General features: G+C 41.3%; 1 protein-coding gene across 4 annotated transcripts in view; it reads right to left on the bottom strand.

Annotated features, from left to right (window-relative positions):
- Positions 1 to 24,315, bottom strand: part of NTRK2 (neurotrophic receptor tyrosine kinase 2) — a 312,241-nt gene that overhangs the window by 131,850 nt on the left and 156,076 nt on the right. For 2 of the 4 annotated variants that reach the window (XM_080669802.1, XM_080669804.1), the window contains exon 13: positions 3,246 to 3,293. The exons of the other annotated variants lie outside the window; for them this stretch is intronic. In XM_080669802.1, coding sequence (XP_080525928.1) covers positions 3,246 to 3,293 — 48 coding nt within the window. The remainder of the gene's footprint in view (positions 1 to 3,245; positions 3,294 to 24,315) is intronic. 4 annotated transcript variants of the gene reach the window in all.

Here is a 24,315-nt window from a genome sequence, read left to right as displayed (position 1 = left end):
GTGCAACTGTCCCCTCTTTGGGGTGATCCAACTAGTCTACTGCCTGAGCTCCCTGAGCAGTCAGGGTCACACATTTCTCAACAGATTCCAGGCTGCCCATTTACCCTCAGAAATACAGGAATTGTCATGTTCAAGTACTCCACATGCTGTCAGAAGGCCAGTGATATTTGCTTCCGGAGCCCCTGCGAGAAGTAGAAACATCTGATCCCAGTTGCTTTTGTCACTGATTCTTGTGGCCCAAGTCAGACTACCAACATTCCTATAGCATCTCATCATTTCAGAGGAGGTTGATACCTAGAAGACAATGTTAAGATTCCTCCAGGAATCCGAGCTCTGAATCATCTGCCATGGACATAGTGGAGCTCTAACTTAAAGGGCTCAACCCAGAGACTTGCTCTTTGAGTCCCTTCCTCCACCAAAGGACACTCTTTCTTTCCCTGACCTACCTGAGTAAAACCTCAGACTCTGAAGTATCAAATTGAAAGAAAATGGTCTTTCTTTTTGGGGCAGGGTGATGGTGACAGGGGTGGATTTTTAAGCATATGGAGGGTATAAAGTACCAGAGGTAATTTTTCAAAAGCCTTTTCACTTTGCCAGGAGGTCGCTGTTGACAAATCTGACTGGTATACAAACCTCAACCATTTATCAATTGGAATATTAATTCCAGTGCTGTGTTCTTCATTGTTGATGTTCCAAAGTCTTGAAGATTGATGTGGCTGGCAAGGCTGCAGGAATTCAACCCATTTTTTTAGGAACATTTTGATCTAATAGAGCTCAGCAAAGTTGGGAAGGGGGGAAATGCTCTCAACGGGGACAATGAATGTCTATATAATTTGACAGCCGCCTGTCTGTGCATGTCACACGATGTGTCATTGTGTGTGTCTGCACGTGCTTGGGGAGATACAATGAAAAGACAGACAAGAGTCAGGGGCACATCACAGTGTTATAAGAAATTCATACTAGGACTTGAGAAAATGTCTTATAAATTAATAAAAAGTTTTAAATTGCTGGGTATGTGCAATTTGCTGAGTTTGGGGTAGAGAGTTCTAATTACTGAGCTGACAAATATGACTTATGCCTGGAAACATTTTTAGCCTATTTTTCTTTTAATATGTCTCAAGTTCAAAGAGCCATTTTTTTTTTTATTTTATCAGAGCTTCTGGGTAAGGTCTCTACATCTATGACTTTACAGGCCTCTCTAAGCCTAACTTAGACTTATTTTCTTGAGATAAGAATCCATGAAGGTCCTCTGGGGAAGGACCAACAATGCCTTCAGGGCAAGGGGAGAGATCACTGTTCTTGAGCAACTGTATAAGCATGTCTTATGTTTTCTGTATTCTCATGCTTCAATCTTGGGCTTGATGACACTGAGGGACTGTCCTGTGTCATCCTCAGGTAGTAAGGAATTTGCCTCTGAGTGAACCTTTCATATACAAACCAACTATCTACACCCCAACCACATCCCTTTTCAAGTTATCATACTCCAGGCCATTATCCACGTGTCCCATTACCCCAGAGCCAGGTATCAGACAACTAGGGACAGTTCCTACACCCCAGAACCCACTGAAGCTCCTCAAACCATCCAATCCTAAACCTGCTACCCCTGCCTTGCCCAGTTTCCTCCTGATTCCTTTTTGTTTCCTATATTTGATTTACACAGTTTTCCCTGAGGAAGCCACAATAAAGGTTCTTGTTCATGCTTTCCCCTTACTCCTTCTGCCTCCTGATTGACTCAGCTGCTTCTCCCTGAGGTCCCCCTGCCACATGGTGTGCCCTCTTCTCTGGGGAACTGTTAATAATGAATTTTCTTTGCATCAATGGCCTATTGGCCTCACCATCCCTGAATAATAACAAAACCAACATTTTAAAGCAGCAGTGCCTCTGATGAACTGTAGCTGAAAGAACAATTCTGAAGAATTCTTTCTGCTGTGGCCTAAAAGGGTGAAATCCTGCTACTGAAGCTTTTGAGGAATCAGCACCTTCCTGCAGGGTGAACTGGCCTAAAAAATGTTTAAGTATTAAAGTGATTTGCTATTTAGTGGAGGGAAGACCCCATCCCACAGCACTGTTATGGGAGAGTTTATCACCCAACTCCTCCTGCCCCACCACACACACACACACACACACACACACACACACACACACTCATACACAACACAAGCCATCAAACAGGCCACCTGCAACACTGCCCAGGACTCTCTCTGGTTTCTCAAAATGCCTATGATCAGTTGTATCTGAAATGTGTCCTGGGGTGTCACCAACAAATCCTGAGGTGGTTGAGCTTAATTTCCAACTTGACCACATCTCCACTTTCCCTTTGCTGGTTGAGAGCTCTTCCCTTGGAATTCATGGGGCTAGTTAAGGGCAGACTGACTGATATCAAGTTCAAAAAGGGAAATGAACAGGATTTCTCATATGGACAGGGAGGGGTCACAACTGGAAGGCTCCATGACACTGGTATTCTTTGCAATTTTACCTAGAGCCAACCTTGCAACCAAAATAAATATTAACCAACAGATGCCCAAGATGGCTAAATCTTGGAAATGCATATGCAAAATGGAAGGAAGTCTGTCTTTTCATGCCTTCTTAGCAATTTCTCTTCATTGTCTCTGTACGCATAGAAAATACTAAATAAATTGGAGGTCCCGGGAGATCACACCTGATTTCAATCCTAGCGATGAGATACATTATCTGCACTCATTTGGTAGCTATAAGCTCTGCTTTTCAATTGTCAACACAATTGCAAGGAATCGAAGGCAATCAAGCACAAATCATAGTGTCTGGATGTTAGCCTTGTTTTGAAAGAGAAATGGTCATAAACAAACAGCTGATTTACCAATGCAGAAATTTATTACATCATGGCCAATGAGAGAAAGTTAAGACCCATGCTTTCCAGGCATGAATATTCAGCCAGCTTTGCTGGGAATGGAGCTGCAGTCCAGTTGTATTTTATTTCCTTAATCTTCTTAGAAATGCATCAACAACTTAGAACTGGATGACAGTTGCCACATCCCCGGAGGGTAAAAACAAGTAAACTTCAAGAATACAGAACTATGTACTGAACTCAATTAGCAAAAGTAATGCCTTTTATTAAAAAAAAAAATTCTAGGCCTCCTTCTTTAGCAAGTCAAAAACCAGGAACATGAAAAAATGAATCAAAGGTCAAGAAGTATGAAGAGGCTCAACAGTTTCATCCGAATTAAACACAAGCTCATTATTTATCCAAAGAAGGAGTTACTACTTACCAACACCTTGTCTTGATTTTACATTCCCAAATCCAAACCATGAGAAATCTGAAAACCACAACAGAACATAAAATAAACTTCGAAAAAGAAGTGTAAACCAGAGGTGTTCAGCACTGTCCTTAGTGAAATAACTCCAACGCCCTCTCAAAGCTCCATTGAGGACCTAAGCTTCCTCTCAAAATCCCAACCCTTGGATTTTTGTGTAAAGGTCTATTTCTCATCCTGAGAACATGAAAGTTCAAATCAGATAAGGGACAGCAACCAATCTATGAGAAAGGGGACCAAAACCCAGGGTTAAAAGCTCTGAGCAGTTTTCTCCCAAAGCATGGAGTGGAACAGAAAAGTTACTGGGTGGAAATACACAACGCATCCGAGAAATGCAGGAAAGTTCTGAACCTCAGCTGTGTGAAAAAAAATAAATAAATAAGAAGAGAAAGCAGATCTTTTCTAGAGCTAAGACAGCTAAGATTTCATGGGAGAACAGACACTTGGGCTGGATGGGGATTCAAGAGAAAAAAAAGGGAATCAATTCTATAAGGATTCCATGACTGACTTGCTATGTGACGGTGGGTAGCTCGCAGCAGATCCGTGCCTCTTACAACACAAGTTTCCATTGGTACGTGTAAGGAAAGGTCTGCCAAATGTTTGCAGGTCCTCCAGTGAATAAAACTACAGTGAAATGTCTGCTTATTTCCTGGGCTTCACTGTTCTGTTCTAGGTAATTTCCACTGGGTTCAAAGTGAATTCTGCACAGCGGAAATCCCTGGATACAAGGCCAATAAAGGAATGGAGCCCAAGTAAGTAACCGTGTTACTCAGCTGTTTAGACCTTGGTGACTTTTTATAGGGATTAGGATAAAGAGCTATGTAGAAGAAGAGCCAATTTAAATGGAACAATGTATGTAAAACCCTTTGCACACTCAAAAAGTTGTGTCATGATTACTATTTTTTTTTTCAAATATATCTAGCCCTTCCTTCCCTGGTATTTCAGAACTTCAGCTCTCCAAACTCTAAGCCGATTTTTACTTCTGATTGATATTCCTCTGAATGCTCTCTTCCAGGTTTTAGAAGAAGGGATGAAGGTCTGGCCTCCATCCAATGCCAAATAAAGACTCCTTTGCACAGAGGACAGTGGGCCTCATTCACAGGGTCCTTGGTCTAGGGAGGCAGGGCTGAGCATGTGGATTTCTTAACTACGAAGAATCCCTATCAAATCAGGGTGTATTTTCCTCCTGATTCCTTTTTGTTTCCTATATTTGTTTGATTTACACAGTTTTCATTAAACTGTAGGTTGAATTTTTAAGACTGCTTTTTTCACCTGAGCATTTTATCAAAATCATGTTTCTATCTTACAGAATACCCACTGAAGGACAACAGCATAGTGGTCCCCCGCTGATTTGTAGGTCAGATTATTTTCGATCATTAACTATAATAAACACAACTGCAAGGAACATCTTTACCCATTTTAGGTGTTCCCATCTCCATTTTAAAAAATCATTCCTTCAAGGTAAATCTTAGAAAATGGAATTATTGGGTCAAAGGGGTGACTATTGTTAAGGTTCTCAACACATGTCATCAAAGTGCTTTCCCACTACATCTAGGTCTTAGTGTCACCAACAATATATGAGAGGGTAGAACTATATTTCCAATGGGAAAGCTAAGGGGAACTATTTCCTACTTTTGTCCTTGCCATTGGTATGTATCCACCTAAATGAACAAAGACCTGGCAAATACTCACCCCTGACCTGTACCACGTGAAACCACTCACACTTGGTCTCCTGGGCTGGTGTTTGGCATAAGTGCAGTAAGGACTGCAGATATGGAAAGAACCAGAATAAGGCAGATAACACTTGTGTAGTCATTATAACTCACCAAGTGCCCCCCCTCTCATACACACACCCCAGACAAGCCCTTTCTTTAATATATTATCCTCTGTTCACTGACAAGGAGTTGAGACTCAGAGAGGCTGATAGATTTAGCAAAGGTCACAGCTCACAGTGACCCAGCCTTCTGATACCAAATCCAGGGTTTAGACTTTTTTTTCATTCATAGCTGCCTTTCTAAAAATAGCCAAAATTAGTCAAAGTTTACAACACTATAATCAAGATTAAATTTTATATAAAAAAGCACTATAAGTAGTCATTTATTCTCATTTAGTTATTCAACCGAAACGGGCTGTGTGGTTTTCCCCCTAGGAGCTTACAATCAAAGATCAGCTACCCTAGAAGTATGTCTAGGGTGTATGAGACTCAGGAGGAATAACTATCCAATTGGGGCAGGAGTGGATATTCTGTTAAGAGAGAAACATGATTTTGGCTTCTGGACAACAGGTTAGAATTAGCCCTGAATGGGGGAAAGCAGAGGGGCCATTGTCGGTGTAAGGAGTCCAGTCACGTCCAGCATGGGCAGGCCTGCCTGTGTCAAGGGGCTGATGGGGCTAGAAAGTAAAGGAAACTGAGAAACCAAATAAGGGCCAAGCAAGATGTTAAATTTTATAGGTAGCCCCCCTACTCCCACCCCCTCCAAAAAGAAATCTTAGCCTAGGCAGTAACATGATCAAGATTAGTTTTAGAAAAGTCATTTTGGCTACAGGGTGCAAACAGGATTATGAGAGGGAAAAACTGAGGGCCAAAGACTGGTAAGGAAGCTTCTAGAGAAATCAAGGCACAAGAGAACTGTGGCATGAACCAGGTTCTGGGAAAAGAAGGGATGGCTGTCAGGCATATTTAGGGAGATCAACAGGACATGGTGATTGATTGCAAATTGAAGGGGGTATGGTAAGTGAATAATGAAGGTTAGGGGTTTGAACAATGAGACATATGGTGATGCTGCTCACTCTGTCTCCAACGAGGGTTTGGGGGTTAAACTGACAGCATAGGTGTGGGGCACAAATCCCAAAAGAGGCGTCTACATGAGGACTGGTGTTCGAACCTCAGAACACATATCTAATGCCCAAAGTAGATTTGGCCAAGATCAAGAACCCATGGTTTCATGGGAAGGCAGAAGCTAGATGCTGAACCTGGGATACGAACATTTCTTGTTTGGATGCATAAAACACCCTGTTTTGCAGGAACAAAGGAAAGGGCATCCAGCTGAGATTAACAAACTTATTCCTAAATTGCTAAAGGATTTCTAAGTTCTCCTTAACAGTAACACAATTATTATGTAAGACACAATACAATCTTCTTGCCCGTATCTCAGAGTACTTGGAAAATTTAAGACCAGATTATCAGCGTCACATTGGTACCTGTGCCCCCCTCCCCCACCCCAAAAGCTGTCCCTGGTCTGACAGCTCTTTCTTGATGGATTTAAGCAGTAGTCTTAAAACCTTAATACTAAATTTCACCAGCAAAATTTTCCCACAAGGCCAAAAAGAAACAATTTCTCAATTTCCTGTGATGTTTCACCCATTGGGAGTCGAGTCCTGCCAAACATTCTTTTCTATTCTGTTTAATAAGAGACACTTTATTCACTGCAAAATAAAGGGCTCCTTCAAAAGCAAATGTAGTTGCAGTGAGCTTAAAGGAACTCCTCCTTTTGGAATCTAGACCGACAAAGACTCTAAATTATAAAATTAATCAAATAAATCCACTTTATAATGAAGAAAGTTCAACCTTCCCTGACCAGAGGAGAGAAATGTATTTCTTTAAATGGCACATTAACTCATTAAGAACTCAAAGATGGAACTTAAACTAAATAAAATAAATGGCAATAAGGATTGCTTTTCAAATATCTCCCAAAGGAAACAGCAAATATTTAGGGGGTTGAAAAGGAATATTTATGATGCCAAAGAGAGAATCAGAGGAGGGAGCAACAAATAGGCAATGTGAAGAAATCTAATCTTCCCTGTGGGTGCTGGCTTGCACAAACTAAAGGAGATTGTTAGAAGGGTTCTGATCTCTGGAGAATGCAATTTCTGAATTTTTTTCTCTTTTAAGTTTCAGAAAAAAATCATTTTTGTACGTCAGGAGAAAAATCGGCTTCCCTCCCTTCTAACTCTGCAGAGATTAAAATTTGCTGTGTTCTAAAATGTAATTTATTTATATTTTAAGGCAAGACTCACCACCCTCCACCTCCAAGAAAAGCATCTGTAACATTCTAATGGAAGCAAATGGGAAAATATGGTTCACTGACAGAAATATAATCACCTCCAACTTCTTATGGCCACACCCACTCCCTAAAGGACACAGGAAAGTGGAGCTCTGGGCTGCCTTTGCTGCAGGGAAAGTGGGGACCAGACAGTGTCGAACCCAGAATAGACACTCAATAAGTCCTTGATGGAGTAGCCAGTTGCCTATTACCTCAAACAAAGAACTAGGAGGACTGGCCCTTGGAGTGAAGGGAAAACGAATGCAATGGATGCTTTGCTGACACCATAAGCATCACCCTTTCCAAGGGACACACAATCAGCATGAGTAATAGTTGCTTCAAATTAATTCCAGTTCCTCAGGCCACTGAACAGTGTAGTTTGATGCCAAGTTTCCACTTCAATTTAATCTTAATCTTTCACTTAAGGACACAACCTTTATATAAGTCCCATATCCACTGACTAGGAAGTGGACTTGATTTAAGTTACATTGGTTGTGAAAATCATGATGCAAAGGGTCCTGGAATCCTCCTGACCAACTTTCATTGGCTTCATCCCTTCCCTTTCCTCAAATGCCAATGTGACTTATTATAATGTTCTCCAAGTAACATTGAACACTTCCAATTCAAAAAATATAAAGAAAAATAAGTGTATTTTATTTATTTATTTTTAAGATATATTTTTATTGATTTCAGAGAGGAAGGGAGAGGTAGAGAGAGATAGAAATATCAATGATGAGAATCATTGACTGGCTGCTTCCTGCATCCCCTATTGGGCATATGCCCTTGACCAGAATCGAACCCAAGACCCAGTCTGCAGGCCAATGTTCTATCCGCTGAGCCAAACTGGCTAGGACAAAAATAAGTGTATTTTAGCTTAAACTGTTTGCTGCTCTCTGAAATATTTGTTTTCCTTTCGTTTTCCTGGGCCCACAGCTAGACTCAGTTAACCAGCCCTCCTTGCAATTAGTTGTGGCCAGACCATTAAATCATATCCAAAAGACAGTCAGCAGAGTGAGGGGCACTATTTCTGGGTCTGGCCATCAAGACTTCCCATGCATACTACCGATGCTTTCCCTTTCTACCTATCCAAAATGAAGACAACACTTACGTCAAACCTGGAATTAATGACTTGAAGTCAGCAGAGAAATTCTCTACTAACTCTCCCAGAGACAGTGTAGAAACTAAGTTATTCTACTGAGGTCCAATGAAACAATTTATCCTCCAACTCCCATTCACATGCAAAAAATAAACTATTGAGTTTGAACCATTATCCACTTTGGGACTTATTTACCATGGTAGAGAGTGAGCCTACCGCAGCTAATACATATACATAAAGAAAACAAAACAAAACATGGTTTTGGTGCAGCCACTATGGAAAGCAGTATGGACTCTCCTCAAAAAAAATAAAATTATCATATGGTCCAGCAATTTCACTTCTGGTATTTACCTGAAGGAAATGAAAATACTAACTCAAAAAGGTATATGCACACCCACGTTCTTTGCAGCACTCTTTACAATATCCAATACATGGAAGCAACCTGTGTCCATCAATGCATGAATGGATAAAGAAAAGGTGATATATATACATATATATATACATATATATATACATACATATATATGTATATATAGTGAAATATTATTCAGCCAAAAATTGAAGGGAATCTTGCTATTTGCAATACTAGGGATGGATCTTGAGGGCATTATGCTAAGTAAATAAGTCAGACTGAGAAAGACAAATACCGTGGAACCTAAAAAATAAAAATAAAAACTCAAAGATACAGACAGCAGATTGGTGGTTGCCAAAAGAAAGGAGGTGGGAAAGAGATGAAATTGGTGAAAGGGGTCAAAAGGTAAAAGTTTCAGTTGTAACATGAATAAGTCCTGCGATGTAATGTACAACTTGGCAACTATAGTTACAATGCATATTTCAAAGTTGCTAAGAGAGCAGAACTTAAAAGTTCTCATCACAAGAAAAATAAATTTATAATTATGTGAGGTGATGGATATTAACCAGATTTATTGTGGTGATCATTTTTGCAAAATATACAAATATAGAATAATTATGTTATACACCTGCAAATCATGTTATATGTAAATTAGATCTTAAACTTATTTTAGGTTTTAATTAACTGACTCCATGACTTCCCAATCCCCTATCACAAAATTCAAAACTGTGTATCCATGTATATTTACATTTTTCTGGAAAGCCCACAGATTTCATTAGATTTTCAAAGACTTCTTAACCCCAAAATGCTAAGAGCCACTGAAATATGCATAAATGATTTATTGTGTATTGTCTGTGTCCTTTGCTAGAACTTGAGCTCCAGGAAATCAGTGACTATCTTAGAGGAGGTTCTTCCAGAAATAGACTCCAACACAAGGATTCAAGTAAAGGCAGGTTATGAGGAAGTGATCCAAGAAATACTAGAGGGGAGTGAGCAAGTAACACAGGGCCGGGAGGGAAGCCCATGGTGGATACATTTCCCAGTGGGTAATACTGTGGGTAACTAGAATTCAAATTCCTGGGAAATCAGGGGCAATGGTATTGAATGCATCTCAGAGATATCCCATCCAAAATGTGAGGAAGTTGGGTCACTGACACTCCAACTACCATCTGTCATTGGCTGAGAGCTTCCAGCTAAGGGGAAGCCCTCAGGCAGAGTTCTGGGTGCTTTCAGCATGACACCATGGGCACAGCTGGTAAAAGCTGAGAGGACACAGGTAAAACACCAAAGTATTTGCTACAAGGATCTTGCCTGTGTTTTCACCATTATCTCTAGTGCCTTGCACAGAGCTTCAATAAATGCTTGTTGAATGAATGAATTAGCACAATTTTTAAAAAGCATAACAATATGAAATACAGCAAGTCTAATGAAAATGTCAATATACAAAGTATGCACCCAATATAAAACCCCTATGTTTTGCAAATATATGTGCTCCCTTCCTGATTCATTTGTGGCCCTCCAATGGAACCTTACTGAAGACAGTCTTTAAAGGTGAGCAATACTTAGAACCCAGCATTCCAGGGAGGTGTGGGCTAGATATCAGATGTGGGCTGTCTCTAGACACTGCAAGAAATAAACTGTATGACCTTGGGTGAGTCATTCTCCCCCTCGCTCCCTGTAGACTTTATTTCCCACTACACAAAGACAGAGGTTGAGACATGGCACTGCTCAAGCTCTAGCAGTCTACAGTACTAATCATTAGACACATATGACTGAGAATAGATTGCCACGCGGCTTCATACAGCTTTCCAGGGTATTTTGGGAATGTGAAATCATGTGCAATTTAAAGAAAAGCACTCAGTCAACTGGCCTAGATTTTTCTCCTGCTAAATAACACTCAGATGCTTTGGGGTCACTATATCCTTATCTTGAGAGAAGGACCTCTGGAAAAACAATTTAAAAAAGCAGTATTTACTAAATACCTGCTATATGCCAGGAACTTACTAGAGATTAGATGTTATTTTAATTAGGGAAAATTGATCAAATTCTATTGCAGCATGAAAAAAATAATAATAAAAGCAGACTAAAGCCTTAAATCCTACAGATAAAGTTCAGAAGGCTCAAGTAGGAAGTGATGAAACTAGACTTCTTGGAATGTGGCAAAATATCTTGATCCTATATTTCAGACATTTAATTTTGAGAAAATAAAATTGTCAACTACTTCACCTTTCATTTTGAACATGTGGACTATTTCAAAGAAAAGTCAGCCAGTATACATCTTAGTCATTCATATTTAAACTGTACAAAGTGTTGGGTTTTTTAGTCTACTGTAAATTCCAAAGGCTTTTTCTTTAACAAAAGTGGTAAAATCTTTCTTGGGTAAAAAGTGGAATCTGGAATGTCAAATAATTAGTTTCCAAGCTTGGAACTTTGAGAAAGGCAGGGGCAACCTCTGCTTACTAATAAGAGATGACAGACATGGGAGAATCCTATCAACGTTTTGCCTTGCTTTTTCAGCTGTCACAAGCTCTCTTCAGAAAAAGCAGGTGATCTAAATGCACACACAACAAATTTCCCTGTTCACACTGCCTTAAGGTTGGGTGAAGGACTGCTTGAACTTTGCCCCAAATTCTCTGCAAAGCAAGTCTTTAGGAAGGAAACTGGGTGATTCTCAGGGAGTCATCTTAGAAGTGGTGTTAGTAGCCTTCAAAGAGAGCAACAGGCCCATTGAGACTGGCATACACTTTATGATAAATTCCCATGAGCTTTTGTTTCCATGGAAAACCTAAAAAATGACTCAGACTTCCTGGATTTGCTCAGACCCTATCTGGCCAAAATAAAGGAAGGTTGCTCTCTCCACCCTTCTTTGCACAAGGTTTGTTGCCATATTAAGCGCACTTGAAAATGCCAATGCAAGTTATGCTACATATTTATAGTTATACTAGAGGCCCGGTCACAAAATTTGTGCACTCCGTGGCGGGTGGGGGTGGGGGTCCCCCCAGCCTGGCTTGTGCCCTCTCACAGTGCGGGAGCCCCACGATCGATCGCCCAAAAGAGGTAGGCCCCACTCACCCATCCGGGGCTCCTTGATGGATTGCCCCAAAGAGGTAGGCTGGAGCCGGGGGTCTCCACCTCCGAGCCGCAAGGAGCCACGGGACCCCCAGGCCTCACTGCATGGAGCCCTGCACCCACGTGCACCCGCTGCACATGCAGCCTACTGTTGATGGATTGTGATGGTGTGAGGGCATGACAGCGTGATGACCATATAGGCTTTTATTAGTATAGATATGTATTTATGCTTGCATTATTTATATTTGCATATATTAAACAGGCAAATTATTTTTTAAGTTCCTTTTAACCAATGTTTACTATAACTAATGCAAAGCATCATAGAAGAATTTTTTGTGTGGTATATTATGGAATTTTGAAGGGAGAAAAACATGGTAGGGTTTCCAGCCATGATACTCACTACAAGGTATTTTCCATTGTCAACTGTATTCAAACTCTTCACTGCAATCTGAGAACATGGTGACCTGCTTCATGTCATCCTTCAGCATCTTTGTCATTCTTTTCAATGACCCACTGTCTCCCTTCCCATTCCACCACCACCCTCCACACTCTTGAATCTTGTCAAGGTCAGGAAATGTGTAAGGCCAATGCAATAGCCCAGATATTTATGTAATTGTGTGACTGTGTGCTCTTCTATTAAGAAGATCCCATAATGGGATGGGACATAACAGGATGATATGCACTTCTAAAGCTGGGTGTTGAATAAAAATAATGGAATAAAATGACCTTAAGTAGAACAAAATGAAAACCCATTGTTTAAAATGCAATACTAGTCAAACAAATGAATGATTGGCCACCCAGCTTAGTATCACTTGAGGTGGTGACCCACTGTCAGGGGAAGAAACCCAAATTCATAAGATGAAACTATATCTCTTTAGTGTTTCCCCACTAAATGCCTGATATGTTCTTCAAGATCCACTGCTCTTCTGGAAATTAATCAAAACTGATTGGCTAGGTCAGTGGTTCTCAAATAGGAGCCATTTTGCCTCCCATGGGAAAACTGGCAATGGCAAGAGACATTTGGGTTGTTGTAATAAGTTGGAGGGTGTGTGCTACTTGCATTTAATGGGTAAAGGCCAGGGATACTGCCAAATGGCCAACAATACACAGGAAAGTCCCCCAGAACAAAAACTGTAAGGCCCAAAATGTCAGTGGTGTTAACACTGAGAAACATTGTCCAGGTCATGGGCCAGAAAAGAGGAATTAATCTTAAAACCTTTCACCTCTGTTCAAAAGACCTAGCCTACCTACACTCTCTGTTCCTACAGGAGTTTAGTCTTCTTTCCTGTTATTTCCATGTTCTTGTCTCTGGTGTCCCTGCTGCCAGTCCCTTTCTTTCTTAGTTTACCTTGTATCTCACAAGAAACAGCTCTGATTGTCACTCCTGTTGCTCCCAAACACCAAATAGTGCTGTTCTGGCCCCAAAACAGAGGGGAAATGCAGTGCAAAGGGACAGAAATGGGATTTGGACTCCAAGCTTTGGATTTCAGTTTTGGACCCACCATTTCCTGACAGCCCCACAGTGACTTGGTCTCTCTGAGTCTCCCCTTGGAGCAATAATTACTTCCCTGGCCACCTGAAGGTGCTGTTTTAGGATCGTGAGTTGATGTTTGTGTGAGACTTCTGTAAATGATCTGGTATTATATAAACATGGGGGTAAGGAAATAATAAAGTACCAAACATTAAAAAGCTTGACCTGACCCCAGCTTTATCATTTATGATTTCCCCTTAAAATACACCAGATCCCAGTGAAACTGTTAGTTTGCATTCCTTAAATAAACATGCCTTGAATTTTCCTATTTGGTCGTTAATTCATTCACCTGATAGATACTAGACAATGTGATAAATCTATGTGTATAATAAAGAATAGAAAAAAATAATCACAGCCCCTGTCTATATGGAGCTTCCAAATTTTGTGTCTTTGCACCTCTGTTTTTTTCTACCTGAAATATAACCTTCAAGTTCCATCTTTGATCATTGAACTCCATTTGTTCAACCAAATCCAGTTTAAAAGTCACTCCATCATGAAGCATTTCTCTATTCCCCAATCATAAATTGACATTTTGGGTAGTTTGTCTCTCATGGTAAATACCAAATTCTTCACTGTATTAATTACTTACATAATCTTATTTCTCTTATTAGATTTGAAATTCTTCACCTTTTCCATAAGCTTCATAACACAACAGTATACTTTTCACATGGTAGGTACTCAACAAATATCTCAATTCCAGATTAGGTCCAATTAGAAGAATTTAAATTTAGAGCATGAGGCACCCACAAAAAATAGTAGAAACTGAGTTAAAAAGCACAGATAGACAACAGCTATAGCAACATTCATCACTGTTGACTACTGTTCTCTGTATTTCCAAGGCAAACTGTCTTTTCCCATCATAGCTTGTCTCACTCTGAATTTTAATTATCTACTTACTAGTTGTAGCTTCCCCTCAAGTTCTTTATGAATAACAAATATTTCCAGCTTGTCTCCCCATTGTACTTCTAGACTGAGTACAGAGTCTGGTGCATTTAAGGTGCTCAATAAAGATTTATTAAGTAAGAAAATGAATGAATTCCAACTTTTCATCTTGGCCTTCTTCAATCAAGAGTGAAATTTGGTATAATATAGGTTCATGGTTGTGTTAAGCATTACACTGCTCACTTCCCTTCCTGGCCCAGCAGTGGCTTGGACCCATCCCACTCTACCCCCATTACCACCATCAATCCATGTTGCTTGCTTTTGCCTATGAAAAGGGAGCAGAAATGACACGTGTCACTCCTAGGCAGAAGATGTAATAATAATATTTAATTTAAACTGGGTATTCTACTTCCTCTTCATCCTGCCGCAGAGAACCATGCAGCCTCATTTTCAGATGGTACCACCATAAAGTTCTGGGTTTCTGAGGGGCTAAGGTGAAAAAGGTACCCTGTCAATCTGTGTTGTACATGCAGCATGAAGAGAAATAATATTTTCTGTTCTAAGGGTTATTTGTTTCTACAATATAACCTAGCCTATTCTGACCCACACAACAGTGAAGTTCCAAGTAGATCTTACTAAAAGACAGTCTTATCTATGAAAATATGTGGCTTTTATTTTATAGAAAGGCTCAATATGCATGGTTAAGAGAGCATACACCCACATATGTACTTCCTAAAGCATGCACAGATGTGTACATAAGTACATAATAAATTAATATTAACAATAAATGTACAGAGTTTTTAAAAACTCATTGTAACAAGTTAAGAAATGTGACTTTGCAAGCAATATCCTTAGAAGGCCATGCCTTCTGTTGTATCTGTTTCAAGGATACAACCCCTGTTTGTCATACTTTCAGAACTCCTCTGAGGGAATCATCTTTAATTAATGTAGTAGAGTCTGGCAACTATGCAAATCTTCATTATTTGGGGAAAATTTGATTTTTTTTAATAGTCAAAGATCATTTGGAGCCAGGTCAAATGGAATATGTGGGTCAGTAAGCTGGGCCACATCACCATTATTCAAAATGTCAGGGGATCTGATTCTATAGGCCCAGGCCTCTGCCTTTTTTGTGGCGCTCATAACTTTTCATTAAAGACATTTCCAAAAGATGAGTTCCAAAAATGCACAAAGTTTCTCTCTGGTGATTCTCAAATTGTTTCCTAGTTCTAGAATCATAACTAAATGTTATTCTCCAGGAACTTTCTTTGTCCCTAAATTCATGGTCATTAAATAGATGCAACATAATTGGATGCCTGGATGGGTGTTCTTCACAGTGCACATTAGAAGCTACTGAAATACATTTACTCCCAAACTATAAAACCAAAAAAAACAACATTCTCTTGATATCTAAAAAGCCCATACAAAACAGGATTAATTAGAGATGCATAGTTGGGGATGATCGTTTTTTGTGTGTTCTTTACTGAATTGTATACCCCCTAAATTCATATGTTGAGCCATAATTCCCAGTGTGGGTGCATTTGGGCCTCTAGGAGTATTTAAGGTTAAATGAGGGTGGGTCCTAATCTTATAGGGCTGGGGTCCTTATAAAAAAATATACCAGAATCTCTCTCTCTCTCTCTCTCTCTCTCTCTCTCTCTCTCTCTCTCTCTCTCTCTTTCTGCCACAGACAAAAGGCCATGTGAGGACACAGTAAAATGGTGGCTGTCTGCAAGTCAGGAAGAGGGCCCTCACCAGGAAACCTACTGGGTGCACCTTGATTCTAGGACTTCTAGGCTCCTGGATTGTGGGAAAATGCATGTCTGTTGTTTAAGCCGCCCAACCTGTGATATTTTGTTATGGTGGCCTAAGCAGACTATTTTATTGTGTTTGTTTTAGCTGTTGCTATTGCTGTTTGGATTGCCAGCCTGTATCCACTTCCTCCTCCTCAACTGGTAATGATTTTCATTTGGTTATCCACCCAACCCCAGACAGCCAATGTGATTCAAGATGGAGCCAATGGCTCAGGCAAAAAATATCAGCATAATTCCACTCCCTGCCCACAATAATGGCTTAAAGAACTGGCATGTGATTAAAGTTAGTCTGATCAAAACCAAGCCTAGAATATGTGTACAAAGGTTGACGGAGTGATGTTTTGTCTCCTGCTGGATGGGCATCTGGAAAGATGCAGCATCAGGAGTGGATGGAAGTCATCTTTGCTGAAACCATGAGAGGAACTTCTGTCTCCAGTCAATGCAATCCAATGGGAAAGAGCCAAAGATGGATCCTGGCCACAGTTTGTGAGCCTTTGATAAAGTCATATCCAGAACTTGGCATTTACTCCCTGATGGTATATTTATTGTTAGAGACATTTGCAACTGCAAGATGCCAAACTAATACAGGGATGGGGGAATAGTAGGCTAATTGTCAATAAGTCAGTCCTGCATCACCAGAGGCTAGAATGAATGGGTACCATATTCTGGAATCCTTCCATGCACCCAAGTTTTGTTACCATTGATGTTGAATTGGCCTGTTATAAAGATGTAAATGTTCTGTTCTTCAAAAACGTGTTTGACAGGATGAAAGACTTTGGGATTTCAATGATTTTGACTCCTCTGGAGATGGGAGGACATCCTATTTTAGCAATTTCTATGGGAATGAATAGACATATACTTTAGCTATTCAAATATTTAACTAGCCCTTTTGTTGTTGTTTTGAATCCCAACAAGCTGCAGCTGCCTGTTTGTATCTGTTGTTCCTTTAAGGGGCTTGCTGATTCAGTAGGATCCCTTGAATGCATTAATTAGCCTTCTCTCATTTTCCCAGCCCATGCCTATGAAGAAATGAGCATTTGCAGCTCCAATTGAAGAATGGGATGTGAGTATTGAGGGTACCAGATAAATGGAGGCTCAGAATTGCTGCTTTCTGATGGACAGTTGATGCTGGCAGCAGCCTGCATGGCAAGTTTGTGTGGCTGCATGGTTAATTTATTGGCTATCACTATTGGCAGGCGAATGAAACACAAGCCCTGGATTAAAGTGTAACAGGGGAGATGAGGCATTAATCAGCCTAGGTACATGAGTCAGAGGAGGTAAGGATCCAGAGAAAATAAAACATTATGGAAGACTAGGAAATGATTTATCATTTTTAATATATATCATCTAAGCCCACTCTTTATGACTGCTTGTAGGCCTCCATGTTGTGAAGACTTGGGCAATAAAATACTCCTTTCTTGAAACACAAAAGTGAAGAATGCTGGTGGGGAAAATAAGACTCATGAAGAATAAACTGACTGTAAAAGAAAAAAAAATGTTTGGCTTAAAATTAAATTTCCACTTGTATCTTTTTAAATGATTTAGAAATACAGCTTTTACCTAGAAAAACTGCATCCTATCAATCAGATACAGAGAAATATATGAGGTCTGTTGATGAGGGCCAATTTCTCAGATCATTTCTGAAATTATTATAATATGAGAAAATGTACTTTTAAAGAGTAAGCGGCCATGGTAGGCTCAACAGTTAACTCAACTGACTGAATTACCGTTAACTGAGAATCCTTGAGTTTGGAAGCTTGGTTCTATATAATCATGCATTCTCACATTTGGAAATTGGCAGGCGTAAAAATCTAGCAATTGAATTGAGACTTGTATGAAATGACACAATCCTTCTCCCATTAATATTATTCCTCCTTGGGTTTCTGCAACCCAAGAAATTTTAAGAACCATTTTCAGGAAGGTTTCCCTTTTTGTAGTAGGCAGAAACAAACAACAGCACATTCCTTAACATTCTGCAACACATTATAGCTTCTAACAGTAATGGTTTGCTCAGTTCCCCTTCAGAAATGTCAGGTGTTTTTAGAAAACAGGCAGAGAAAAAGAAACCTTAAGCAAATTACCCAGAAGCATCAAGAAATGTAATGAGAGGGGGTGAGGGCATGAGTGGGGTGGTAATGGGGGGGTTATGGGGAATAAGGACACATATGTAACACCTTAATCAATAAGGAAATTTAAAAAATAATAAAAATAAAATAAAATAAAATTGCAAAAAAAAAAGAAGAAATGTAATGAGAGAAGAATATTGGGGGGTCCATTCTCTGCTCATCGATTCTACCCCTTTTGCAAACATTTTCTGACTTGTTCTGAATGTAGGAGAAATCTATGCTATGTGTGTAAACTAGAACCCATTGCTTTTCCCCGGAAATGAATCAGCTATGGCTAGACTGATGCTGGCTGAAAAGGCAATGGCCCCTGCTCTGGTACAGGCCTCTGCAGCTCTCATAACAGCTGCTGTCTTGGCCTACTGTAGCCTCCTGCCTCCCTCTTGCCCTCCTCCGGTCCATAGTCCATGCTGCAGCTGGAGAGAACTTTCCAAAATGCCACTCTGATTCTCTTCTTCCCCCCATCACTACTTAAAATCAATTGAGGGCTCCACATCACTGCCTTACAACCCCAACTCCTCCTCTAGGTCTTGGTCTCTACTTCCTCTCAGACTCTTCTCTTCCAGTCTCTTCCTCTCATCTTATGCTCTAGCAACTGAATGCCCAACATAAAGCCATTGCCCTGGCAACAGCCCACCCAATGCTAAAGCATTGCACTACTGCACCCTGACTGGTGCCTCCGGAGTTGGTCAACTCCAGAGAGGGCCAGGCTGCTTGTGGCCCACCACTGGAGATCTATGCCTTTGAACTCTAGCTCTCTGCCTTCAAAACTCTCTGGGGAAAATGCAACCATTTCTGGCAAAGAAAACCCATCTAACATCATAGCCATTGAGACTGAGCATTGTTTCACTGAGCAGCTGGCCACGCTGTCAATGGGGTCCTGAGGAGTGAAGGAAACTAGACAGCCACCTTCATATGAAAGAAAGGGAGGGACAAGAAAGGCCTAAAGCCTAGGAGATTTCCCCAGGGGCTTGAGGAATCCTTCTCTGGGAGGGGAGGCTATGAGAGAAGGTGGGTGCAGGAGCCAGGCCTTCTCTACTTCGCAAGCTTTCCTGGGCACCTCCAGGCATAATAACTGCCCAGCTATTGCAGACACACAACAAATCCATCACCTAAAATGATTAGATTAAAAACCTACTATGTGCACTGTTATGTGAAGGAGTAGCATTTCCTGAGTTCTTCCTACATACTAGGAATCTTATTATTAGATCCTGACCATTACTTCATCCTGAAGGTGCAGAGGAATTCAGTAATCTTTGGGTAACTGTATAGGCAGGAAATGAAGCAAAGTAAATGTGCAGTCAAAAAGTAGTCAGAAAGGCTGGATCACAGGAATAGAATAGGGGGTCATCCAGTACACACCCTCTCTCCTACTTCTCCCCATCCAGACACTCCTGGTCTTTCATAAACCTCTGGAAAACTCGATGTTCACAGGCTAAGATCTCTTAAGGCCTTTGTATTGGCTCTAGTACTGGGTCTAGAACTCAGCCACCAGCTATTCCCCTGGATGGTCAGCAATGTCTAGTTACCCCCAAATTGAGCCTGAAGAACAGAGTGTTGTAATCAGTGTTTCAAGGTAACAGTGTGAGACTGTAAACAGAGTGTGGTTCTAATTTGCAGACAGAAGAAAATGCCCATCTTCACTGAAATCAGGGGTCTAGGAAGAGAGAGGCTCCCACGGACATGCAGGTCACCTCCCATTATCCCACAATGTGACCAGCACAGCAGCCCTATGAGTGGATGGCAAAGAGAGAAAGAACCAAAGCCAGGGTCTCAGCCCCAGGTGCTCAGTCAGATACTGGTGGCCCTGAGTGGAGGGATATTCCTGAGGCAAATCAACAACTTCAACCAAGGCTCTTCCTTTGGGCTGAGAACTGATTTTATTGGGTCATCCAGAAAGAGGATAGCATTCACACACAGTGTATTAAAATCAGTGCTTACCCTTTGACAATGTAAACATTTGTTTCAGGAAGATAACCCTGGCATCATGGGGATAATTATGTGTAGAAGGGCAAGGCTTGAATCAGAAGGAGGAATGGACTAGGAGGTCACTGCTATTGATTGAAGAGGTCAAGGGCCTTTTCACATGGAACAGTGTTGCATCCAAAGTATGCTCAATACCCAGACTAAGATTAGCCAGCCTTTTATTGTGCTTAAGAGCTGCCATGGCATGCAAGGGAGGCTGGAAATGAAAACAGGGGATTAGGAGGGATTCCAGAGTCACCCACATTGGTTGTGTCATCAAATTTCTGGGGAAAAGGATGAATAATTCTGCCTACTTCTTCAATGTTTTTGTAATGGGATGCAATGCATCTGCCTATATAGAAACATCTGGGCCACTAAGATTTTTCGTTTCAGTGGAATGCTTCCCATCACACAGGCCTGGCTTTGATGTCCTGAGATTCAACCTGGGATACATTCTTTCACTCAGTTACTCAACCAATATTTACAAACTGTCTTAAAACAAGTGAACAAATTGGATAAAAATTCCTACAGCAAAGCAGCTTACATTTTGTGGAAGAGACTGATGATCAACAGTAACAACAAGGAAATATATATAGCGTGTGTGAATGCTTAGGGCTTTGAAGAGAAGTAGGGCGGGGAAAAGAGACAGGGACGATCGAGTAGGAGTAAGGACTGCAATTAGATACAGTAAATGCTCAGGGAAAGCCTCTGGGGAGCAGGTGAGAGTTGAACAAGGATCTAAGATGAGATGAGAAGAGCATTCCAGAAAGAGGGAACCACCAGCACAAAGGCCTTGGGAAAGAGTGTACCCAGAGTGGGCTCTGGGCAGCAAGGAGGCCAGCAAGGGCAGATAATCCAGGAGAGAGAGCAGGGAAGTTTGGACCAAGTTAGCAGCTGTGGAGAAGGAACAAAGCAATGGGATTCTAGATATATTTTGAAGGCAGAGCTGAAAATGGGGTGAGAGTGAAGAGAGGACTCACAGATTTTGGTCTGAGTGTCTATTTTTGAGCTGGGTGAAACCCTGGGAGGATCATGTCTCAGGGGACAGCCCAGAGCTCTGTTCTGACTTGCTCAGTGTGAGATGCCTAGTAGGCATCCAAGTGGAGCTGGTGAGCAGGTTATTGGCCATAGAAGTCTGGAGTTCAGAGGACAGGTTTCTACCAGAGGTGAGATTGAGGCAAAGCCCTTATTTAGATGAATTCAAAGCCATAAGACTGGGTAGTTCCCACAAGTGTGTGTGCAGCTGGAGAGGAGGGAGGCTCAGACACTTCTGGAGGCTCAGCAACGGTTACAGTGGGGAGACGAAAGAAGTCACCTTCGAGGTGGGCAGAAAACAGAGGAGGGGTGTCCTGGAGTCAAGGGAAGAACGTGTCTGAATTAGGTTCAGGAAGCTGTGCTGGGTGCCGCTGACAGGTGAAGGCGGGTAAGAACTAAGAGTGACAATGGGACGTAACAATGGTGACCTTGAAGGCGGGCCCTCTGGTGCTACATTCAGAGTGAAAGCTGACTTGAAGGAATTAAGGAGAAAGCGGGAGAATGGAGTTGAGAGAGGAAGACGGGTCTTTCCAGGAGATCCCTGTAGGAGGGGAAGAGAAAGTGCAGTGGGTGGGGGCAGGAGGAGTTTGCTTTACACAAGTGAGAAATGGCAACATATTCGTAAGCTGATGAGAAGGATCCAGACAGAGGGAAATGTGATGTTGTGGGGGGAGACGGGACAACTACTGGGGTGATGTCCTTCATCTGGTAAAAGGGGGCAGGATCCAGTGCACACGTTGGGGCTGTCCCGGGAAACCATGCCAGGAGGGCACACAAAGCCATGGCACCGCAAACAGGTGGAGACATGCAGTGGGGTGGCTGTGGAGCTCTCTTTAGGGCAATGAAAGCAAGGTCTGGAGCTAAGAGTGTGCTAAGGGGAGGGGAAGGTAGAGGGATGTGGAGAAAGGAAGGTATGGAGCCCATCTCTAGGACAGAGGGAGAGGGGGTGCCCACAAGTCACTGCAGAGGGGGTGCTTTGCAGTGCTGGCTGGGCTGGGGGAGCACTGGACTTAGCCAGGGTGGTTGTTTCCCAAGAGAGGGCAAGGATGCTGTATGTGCAAGGCAGCGGTTATGGCCAGTGAACATGGAGTCAAAGCTAGAAGTGAGGATATGAGCTCCAAGAAGAAGGAAGGAAAAAAGGAATGGAGGAAGGAAGAAGAGGTTAAGGCTTGTGGTCTGGGAAGGTCAAAGGACTTTTGGTATGAGAGTAGCAGGGTGCTAGCTGGACACAGGATGGAAAAGAGGGATTCCTGAGATCATGGAGAGGTTGCTAATGACAAGGTGAAAAAAATGTCCCCATGAGAGTGTGACCACAGCAAGGCATCTGTTTCTCACAAAAGACCAAATGTAGTGAGAACGGACTGGGTAGTCTCCCTACTGAGTGAGAATAATCAATAAGGAGATCTTATTTCATTTCTATGGCCTTTCAGAAGAAAAGAGGGAAGGCAGGGAGGGAAGGGAAGAAAGAGGGACTTTGGCAGCAAAACAGCAGCACTTAATGACATCACATTTCTGAACGTAGAGCCTGGAGAAAAAATAACTGAGAAACCCAAAACCCTGCAGTGTCAGAGCTTCCCAAGGTCCTCCATCCACACCTCTAATAAAGAGCAGCAATTTGTGTGCATTTTGCACACACACTGATGTGCTGGCAGCCCGCTCACACTGCCTGTTTGCAGGGATTAGGGGAGAGCAGAGGCATAACTCCTGGGCAGCAAAGCGGAAAAGCCCACAGGCACGCCTGGGCCTGGCCTGAAGAATGTGCAGCATGCTCTGTGTCTGCGGGGGCCTCGGAAATCAGCTCCACATCATAAAACCCACCCCTCGGCCAAATTCAGCACAGAACTGGGCGTGGAGCAGACACTCCATAAATATTCGGTGTTGACCAAATGAAGGCAACTGCCACTGCTCTGGGTCTCTATGGAGCATAAGGGACCCCCAGGATGTACACACATTCAGGAGAAGGTCCAAATGGGCTGAGACCCTGCTGGGGTGAAGGTATTTCCGGTGAAAGAAGATGGTGAACAGTTTGAAGCCCCAGGTTTTATTCTCATTTCCAGCCAGTCCACAAACATTTAGTGAACAACTGTTCTGTGCTAAGCTTTGTGCCAAGAACTGGGCTTCTGATGTAAATCCATCAACATTACATCTTTCCCCAAATGGATAAGATACAGTAGAGGCCAATGAAAAGTCAAATCACAATGTGTGCTTCACCTGTGGTCTTTATTGTGTCAGGTTTGTGAAAAGTATATTTTGACTCTTCTGGTGGGAAGTTATTAGGAGAGCAGATGAGAGCTACCTCAGAGTGTCACACACAACAATCGTCTGACAAAGATACTCACTAGGTTGACCACCAAACCACAAATGGAGAGTAATAAATAATACATAGCAATGGTCAGAATTAGTATGAATGTGGGTTAATTACTACAGTAATAAGGGAAGTGAGGTCATTTATTTTTCCAGAAGTTAATGACATGGATGTTTCACTTTCCAGGCCCTACTCATACATCTTGGCATTTCCTCTGTTCCAGAAATTGAATCCAAGACTTATAGCAAGACAACATGAAAAAAAAATAATTAAGGCATCTTTGCAGAATTTCAATTCTTTTCAATCAATGAAGCAGAAGGTAAAGAGTGCTATTCCATATTTTAAAGACTAGAACTGTCTATTTTGAGTAAATATGCCATTATTTATCTTACTTTAAATTATATGTCAGCAATAAAAGTTCCCCAAATAATATATATTATGGGAAGAAAAGCAATACTAGGTAGGTAAATTTACGCCTCTGGCATTATTTATTTTTTCTTAAAAGCTGTTGAATAACTTTTTGCATTATAAAGCACATGCTTCCTTTTTGTAGAAAATTTGAAAAAATACATAACGTATAAAATATAAAACAAAAATCACCTCTACATCCCATAATTATTAACATTCTGATCCTTACATCTATTTTTTTTCTATGTAAAAATTAAGTTTGGAGTCATGATGCATTAGAATACATACTGAGTGTAGTTTAATATTCTAAACTCCACTGTCAGCATATACTATATTTTACTACCATCATTTAATATTACCATCATTCAATTAATCGTTCCGATATTGAGCATTTAGGGTTTTTTT

Source organism: Plecotus auritus (assembly GCF_963455305.1).
Source record: "Plecotus auritus genome assembly, chromosome: 5".
Lineage (NCBI taxonomy): Eukaryota > Metazoa > Chordata > Mammalia > Chiroptera > Vespertilionidae > Plecotus > Plecotus auritus.
This window is presented reverse-complemented; position numbering and strand designations above follow the sequence as displayed.